Raw genomic sequence first — 8,532 nt, 5'->3', positions numbered from 1 at the left:
GCGTGCCTAGGTGTCACGTTCAACGTCCGTCGCCTCTGGGCCATTGCGATACGTCTCCTTAGGGTTAAAAATAAAGGACTTTCACAACATTTGGCTACTTTCTCCACCTTCACCCATCTCCAGCAGAGCATCATTCGTGCACTCCATTCTCACCCACACCATTATAAGTTTCCACGTCGTGCGTAGCTTGCTATAAGTCCAATGGACGTTGACGCCTTTCCCAGCTTTGTACTTTTCTTCCAGGCTCCAGATGGCGCTGCTCCTAGACTCGTGGATCGCCGAGTTGGTCGTCGTCTTGTCGGCGGCCGTGCTCGCCCTCTACCTCTGGTTCTCCAATAGCTACAGGTACTGGAAGAACAAGGGGGTGCCGTACGCAGAACCTACAGTTCCGTTTGGAAACTTCTGGAGAAACTTTTTCGGCCACGAATGTATTGCTCAGACCATGCAGAACATATACAATCAGCTACCAAGTAAGAAATTAAAATTTTTGTCAGTGATAAACAGACTATAATTATATTCATTATTTGTTAAGAGAATCTGGGACATAATATGTGATGATGTAGACGTGCTCTGTGCGTTTCCAACGTTCCTGGCCGCAACTGCGTGTTCGCTCTGCTGAGTGACGGACTGGTCTCTCTTCAGTGTGCTGCTGTGGAGGCCGAGGCGGCTGGCTCAAGGGCGAATGGTTCAGTTGTCTGGTCATCACCAGAAACTGTTGGGGAAACCCTTTTGGAAGACCTGTCAGGTAGCAGCACCTCGCAGCGAGTGCAGTTAGCGTGTAGGAAGAAACGCGTGAATTCTGCTCCTGACACTGCCTGGCTCGAAGGGCTCATTGTTACATAATTTCGTGGGGCTACCTGGAACTCGCCAAAGTCGACTGCAAAAAATGGTTCAAATGGCTCTGAGCACTATGGGACTTAACATCTATGGTCATCATTCCCCTAGAACTTAGGACTACCTAACCCTAACTAACCTAAGGACATCACACAACACCCAGTCTTCAGGAGGCAGAGAAAATCCCTGACCCCGCCGGGAAACGAACCCGGGAAAGCGGGCGTGGGAAGCGAGAACGCTACCGCACGACCACGAGGTGCGGACAAAGTCGACTGCAAATCCTTAAGGCATGCATGTGGTGAATACTGAACCCTTACGGACGGATTTCGGAAGTCGGCAGTCAGTCACTAATGAAGCTGTTGGCCTCTACAAAAGGTTGTGGAAGAGTTGGCAAGTTTCTGTGTGTAGGCACCGCCTTCTTCATTCTGCTCTTTCCAAGGTGACTACGGCGGTTTAGCCAACGCATACACAGTAGGCAGAAAGAGGCCGCTTAGCAAGATGTGGAGCCATCAGCGAGCTGGATGGGGTCTCACCGACGTGTGTAACACTTCACAGTAAGTTCCGTTCTTTCCGATGGATACCTGAAGCGTAGTGTTTCTGTGTGCCCTCCTAACTTTATTGACTTTGGACGGTTATGCGATTTTGTTTATACAGCACAGAGCGCCAAAGGAAGCTGGTAACCATTTTCAAATGGAACAATGACGGTTTGTGGTTCCCGTTGTCCAGTCCAGCGGACAGAGTTGATCATCGCACTGATTAGCGGTATGGTGTAGGAGAGGTGGCTGTCTTAACCTGATGAAGCTGGCTCCCCTTTTTGTAGCACGCGATTGGGATGTGGGCAATGCTGAATATGCGGTTGTCAGAGCCGAACAATACCAGGGTTGTTAAAAAAATTCCGGAACATTCGTAATTTCCCGCCAGTGGTGTTTTAGGAGCGAAATGTGGTTGGCGTACCTGCACACACCTGTCATTAATCTGTAACTACAGTAAGTTTCATTGTTGTATCTCTGTTAGTTATTGTTGAGTACTGTATTGAGTAGAACGTTGTGTCGCACAGTTCGGGAACTTCGACATGTCAGAGTTAGAGGAGCAGCGCGTCTGCATTAAATGTTGCGTGCAACTCGCAAAACCTTTACAGTTACTCACCAAATGATGGAGGAAGCCTACAGTCATGAGTCCTTATGCAGTACTCGGTGTTACAGATGGTTCACAAGGGGGATCGAAGTTAAAAATGACCCTCGTTCAGGACACCCTTCGAAGTCTACCTACGACGCTGATGTCAGGAACGTCAAAAAAATCGTGCGTGCCAATGGGAGACTGACTGTCCGAGAGACTGCAGAAGAATGTAACATTTCAGTTACATCATTCCAAGAAATGCTGACACAGCATCTTCAAACGCATCGTGCTGCACCCAAATTCGTCCAACGGCTCATGACTCTAGACCAGGAAATCCTTCGCCTCGCGATCTGTGAAGAGCTTTCGAATCGTGAAAATGAGAACGAGACGTTCCTTAAGAGAATCATAACTGGTGATGAGACATTGGTCTACGGTTATGATGTTGAGACCAAGGTTCAGTCTTCATAATGCGTCGGAAAAGGTTCTTCGAGACCACAAAAAGCTCGCCAGGTCAGGTAAAATGTGAAAGCCATGCTGATAGTTTTCTTTGACTTTGAATGATTAGTTCATCATGAATTCCTGCCGCAGGGACAAACTGTTAATCGATAGTACTGTCGGGACGCATTGTGACACCTGCGAGAAATTGTGAGAAGGAGACGGCCTGAAATGTGGAGAGAGAATTCACGCCCCTTGCATCACGATAACACCGCCGCACATTCATCCCTGTTGGTATGTGACTCTTGCACAAAAACCGAAATCACTGTGCCGCCTCCTTCGTACTCTCCAGACATGGTCCCTGTTGACTTATTTTTATTTCCAAAATTAAAAATCCCTGTAAACGACGAAGATTTTCAACGATAGACCAGGTAAAAGAAAATTCGCATACGGCGCTTCGCGCGATCCAGCAAGAGGCATTGCAAGACTGTTTGCGGAATGGAAACGGCACTTGGAGTGGTGTATCAGTGTATCAGTTGTGGAGGAGAGTATACCGAAGGAGAAAAAAATGGTTCAAATGGCTCTGGGCACTATGGGACTTAACATCTGAGGTCATCAGTCCCCTAGAACTTAGAACTACTTAAACCTAACTAACCTAAGGACATCACACACACCCATGCCCGAGGCAGGATTCGAACCTGCGACCGTAGCAGTAGCGCGGTTCCAGACTGCGCGCCTAGAAGCGCGAGACCTCCGCGGCCGGCCATCGTTATAGATCTCACTGATGATGCCTTAGAATAAGAAAAATGCGAAACGTCTCTTGGAAAAATAAATTAATTGGCAGCAGGAATAGGCGGTTTAATTTACGAAACAAGTATTAAAGAGAATTAAACTATAGAGATAGTCGTTGTAGTCTGTTATGTAACAGTGGCGCTATACACATCTTTTGCAGTTTATTTTGAGCTGAAATGAGTTTTCTAATAATCTGAATGAACATTCCGAACCACAAATCACATTTTACTGCTCTTATATAAACTGTAAACACAATGTCAGATAGCGATCCTCAAGTGCCATTGTTTGACACCTCATTTGTTAAGATTCCTTAAAGGGGAACGACAGCGTGATGGACGAAAACATTGCTCAAATTCAGGGTTCTTTTCTGCGTACTGGAATGTAGTTGACAAATGTGGTTCGCTACAATGAATGCGCCATAAATTGAAAATTTATTGGGTATTTTTTTTAACGAAAACTATTAATGTCTTCTGTGTGTAATGGTGATTTTCCAGAGGCAGCTCTGAAAGGAGGCAGATCGACGGTTGTTGCTGCAACTCCAGTTGTGGTTAACTGCAAACTGAAATTAATGTGTCACCCTGATCCTTACAGATGTAATTTTAGTTCATCATACGGATTCGGAAAAAAATTGGTGAATTATACATATTTTTTAAAAAATTGGACATTTTTGGACCCCTCTTTTTTGGTCGAATAAAATACTAAACATCAATTTGCAAAAAAATGGCTACGATGGAGTGAAGAGAATTAAATTTGCCTCAAGGGAGTCGAAAAATTATTAAAACCGGATGAAAATTGTAGTGTGGGCGTAGTTTTTAGATAACCGTGTTTAAAGTTTGACAAATATTTATCATATAAAAAACGGACAAATCTTGAAACTTAAGGGATATCATCAATTACTGGTCCGTAATAACGATCGCTCCAGCTAGTGGATGGCCGCTTGAGAAAACCGCCTTTAAAGTTTGACAAGTTTTTATCATTCAAAATGGGAGAAAGCTTGAAACTTAAGGGATAGCATCGATTCCTCGTCAGTAATAAGTATCGCCCTGGCTTGTGGGTGGCGCTTTCTCCTACTTTGACCTGATAAGCCCTCACTTACGTACTCAAAGCCCTCTTCGTCGCTGAGTGCATCGCCGCTGGCGTCTCTGTCTTCACAGAATCGGCACATTCCGTCGCCAGTTTTGATTTGAAGGGCATTTACCACACGTGCATTAATGCAGAAGGATCTACACTGAATAGACATACGGCCAAATTTGAAGCGACGTTGACAATTTCGCTTCGGCTTCATGTTATTTTTGGAGCGCATCTCCAAATGAGACTATTGAAAGTTTCGTTCACATTTCCAGTAAAACCGCACAAACAACGCTCCAACCAACGAGGTTTACTCAAATCGGTATAAATAGGAAGCGTACGCGTGGAACCGGACCTTTTCGCTGAGGTCTGCAGTGAATTCTGGGCTTCAAACGCTCACAGAATCGTTAGTTTTTAAAGTTCGCGCAAAATATTTTTGGGAATAATTGTTCAAGCTATGTACCTTCTGATAACGCAATAAAAAACATCCTGTTTTATCGACTGTCACCCTGTCGCTCATCTCAAGCCATTTTGAAGTTATAACTTTTAAAAGTAGCTGGTAGGTCTATAGTTTCCACCGTCGGTACCTAATGTATTGTATGTGTACAGAGCGGAGGTTTAGACGAACCTCCTCGTCTCCTTTCGTTTCTCTTATTCGTGTGGTGCTGCTGCCTGTTCCACACCCTTTATTAGTACGTACACTTGCGCTGGAACTGTGAAGTAACCTGCGGCCTTTAAGTCTTCTCCCCAACCCCCCCCCCCCCCTCCCCGGCCCAAACCTCACAGAGTTAAGGAGAGAGCGGCCGGTTTCTAACCCGTGGCAAAGGCCCGGAGGGCGTCTTCCCAGTCCCCCCCCCCCCCCCCCCCCCACGCCCTTGCGTACCTACCGCGCTTAGCACAGCACCAGTCTCGCTGCAGTTTTATCTGTGTGTGCTTGTTTACTCACTTCATCTCGTCTCTTTGTCAGGTTTACCTTAGATTAGCTACATGTCAAGTTAGTAATAGCCTCGTTTTACAGTAGTCGACGGCAGAAGGCAAGACCAAGCTTTGTTTAGTGCAGACCGGACCGAAGGTGTTTGACAGTACTCCACAGTATACGACCAACGCAAGTGACACGGAACTGTACAGTCATACTCCGTTACTAACTCTCCACATTCTTAGCTTCTGAAATGGTTAGTCATTATGCAAATATACGTTATCGAAGAGTTTGCTCAGATGAATAAGTGTCAATAAGTAACGTAGCTCAATTCTGTCAAGAAGAAAAACGAAAATGTTAGCTTCCTATTTTAAAAATTAAAAATAGAACATTTCTGGTTGAGAGGGGGGACATCGCAGCATGGCGAACACACTTTCATAGAATGATGAGAAAAAAGAGGTGTTCGGGTAAATTTGAATTGCTGTCGGAACACATCCAGTTCTTGATTCCGAAAACGTAGTAAATTTCTCCTTCCACATCGCCCTGAGTCTCTCGACTTTGCCAGTCATGCCTACTGACTCTGGAACGCTGTACTCTGACGTTTCACGAACTGATTTTCCATTTGCAGTTTTACTTGGAGGAGCATGTGGCATTGCCTTCGCCATTTCCCAGTGTGCTTGTGTTGAAACAGAAACTACTTACATGCATTTTGTGGCCGTCGCTGTGAAAGAAATCACGATGGATAGCGGCTGCAAAGCTCTGTTGGCCATTCTAACTCGAAAAAAAGTAAAATGGTGCAGTATTTTTCAGGACCTTAGATCTTTGCCTCCTTCGATTAGGTGGGTAACTTCTCGCTTTACCTGTGTAGTTAAGATATTGTGCAGCAGATGAACAACACTTGGACAGTTTTCGGAGCAGCCTGCTAAATTAATCACATGTAACTTGATCGTTACACGCCACAGTCGTTATACTAAAGTGCTGGCATTTAAAACATCGTAACTGAGCAGAAACGTAGGTCTGTCTTAAGAGGTGGGTGGTACCTGCCGTAATATATCCTTAGAGTACCGTTATACTGAACGTTAACACACGTACAGAGTTTCATGCTGCTCACTGTCTACCTTTATTCATACTTTTTTTTATGTCACTGATACTCGCCGACTACCATTTCTACTTGCGTCGTCTCCATCAACGTCTATTAAGTTCTAGCACGGCGGGCCTGCTTTGTTGTAATTCAGTGTACCGCACAACTTCATCACGATAGAGCAATATTCCAAGCATTTAGCTTTTATAAGGACAGTCGCCACATGGAATTCGCAGTTCGTGCTTTACTGAATGTTATTTATGTATACCGATACGAAATTTTTATAGATGTTTTTTTGCATTCGTTTCACAACGTATAACACATTATGACAGATGACTTTCCATTATCATTGCTTCCTGAATTACACGAAAATTTTTTGGCGGCAAACAGCCCACGAGATTACATTTGTTGCACTGTCCAACAAGCCACCCGAACCTGTAACACCGAGCGAGGTGGCGCAATGGTTAGCACACTGGACTCGCATTCGGGAGGATGACGGTTCAATCCCGTCTCCGGCCATCCTGATTTAGGTTTTCCGTGATTTCCCTAAATCGCTTCAGGCAAATGCCGGGATGGTTCCTTTGAAAGGGCACTGCCGCTTTCCTTCCCCATCCTTCCCTCACCCGAGCTTGCGCTCCGTCTCTAATGACCTCGTTATCGATGGGACGTTAAACACTAAGATCCTCCTCCGAACCTGTAACAGGCTTTTTAGAGGAAGTTATAGTACTTACTGCGCACCCAACTACCACAGTAAGCTTCTTAGAACAGAAATCAGGTTACTGGCCGAAGGGAATTCTATGACAACAGTTTGTCCTCAGCAGTCGCACGCTCCTCTGCCATTTAGCACTCATTGAGATTTTTTTCTACCTTTGTAAAGATTTCCAGTGCTGACGCTGTATCGATTTAGAAACGATATCTGAAGGGTGCGAAAAGTGGCAGTTGACCCTAAACAGCGAAAAGTGTGAGGTCATCCACATGAGGGCTAAAAGGAACTCGTTACACTTCGGTTACACGATAAATCAGTCAAATCTAAAAGCCGTAAATTCAAGTAAATACCCAGGTATTACAATTACGAACAACTTAAATTGGAAGGAACACATAGAAAATGTTGTGGGGAAGAATACAGAAAGGCAGGACACTTTGAAAATGTAACAGACCTACTAAGGAGACTGCCTACACTTAGCTGTCCATCCTCTTTTAGAATACTGCTGCTCGGTGTGGGATTCTTACCAGATAGGACTAACGGAGTACATCGAAAAAGTTCAAAGAAAGGCAGCACGTTTTGTATTATCGCGAAATATGGGAGAGAGTGTCAAATAAATGATACAGGATTTGGGCTGGACGTCATTAAAAGAAAGGCTGTTTTTGTTGCGACGGAAACTTCTCACAAAATTCAAATGACCAACTTTCTCCTCCGTATGCGAAAATATTTTTTTGACGCCGACCTACATAGGGAGGAACGATCACCACGATAAAATAAGGGAAATCAGAGCTCGTACGGAAAACATAGGTGTTCATTCTTTTCGCGCGCTGCACGAGATTGGAATAATAGAGAATTGTGTAGGTGGTTCGATGAACCCTCTGCCTGGCACTTAAACATGACTTGCAGATTATCCATGTAGAGGAAGATGAAGATGAAGCCAAGATTCCCGTTACCTGCCCACCTACCAGATGGAGCAGAGCTGATAATCCACCACTGACGGTATTCCAGAGTCCCCGAACCCAAGTCAAACATAGTCTGGCCAAGTTTACTGGGATTCTCGTCACAGAGCACGTCTGCATTTAGATATATCACGCACGCGTCATGTCGTCTTAGATGTGGATCTACTTAAGACTTAGGATTAACACGACAATAGTGGTAGGATGTATGTGTTACTACCTGGAGGTGATATCTGTCGTTAATTTAATTCGTAACTGTACTCTGTTTTCGTTCCAGGAGAGAGGTATGTCGGGTTTTACGGATTTCATCGACCACTGCTGCTTATCCGTGACCCTGAACTCATTCGCCACGTCCTTATCAAGGATTTCGGGACGTTCCACGACAGGGGATTGTTCATCGACGACGAAGAACCTCTCAACAAACATCTCTTTTTCCTAGCAGGAAAGAAGTGGCGCCAGCTGAGAATCAAATTGAGCCCTACGTTCACATCCGGCAAACTGAAGGGCATGTTTAAGGTGAGTTGTTGTGCGACTCGTGGATGGCCCTTTTCTGTTATATATCAAGAATCCTTGATGCCAAAACTGTTTCTTGAAAGCTAGAGAATTTTCCCTTATATGGGGAATGTTGGCA

At 44.8% G+C, this 8,532-nt stretch overlaps 1 protein-coding gene across 1 annotated transcript in view; it reads left to right on the top strand.

Moving 5' to 3' along the window:
* The first annotated feature begins 427 nt into the window (after positions 1-427).
* Positions 428-8,532, top strand: part of LOC126273255 (cytochrome P450 6k1-like) — a 50,914-nt gene continuing 42,809 nt past the window's right edge. The window contains exons 1-2 of the mRNA XM_049976799.1: positions 428-470; positions 8,179-8,417. Of these exons, the coding sequence (XP_049832756.1) occupies positions 443-470; positions 8,179-8,417 (267 nt within the window). The 5' untranslated portion in view covers positions 428-442. The remainder of the gene's footprint in view (positions 471-8,178; positions 8,418-8,532) is intronic.

Source organism: Schistocerca gregaria, chromosome 5, assembly GCF_023897955.1.
Source record: "Schistocerca gregaria isolate iqSchGreg1 chromosome 5, iqSchGreg1.2, whole genome shotgun sequence".
Classification (NCBI taxonomy): domain Eukaryota; kingdom Metazoa; phylum Arthropoda; class Insecta; order Orthoptera; family Acrididae; genus Schistocerca; species Schistocerca gregaria.
This window is presented reverse-complemented; position numbering and strand designations above follow the sequence as displayed.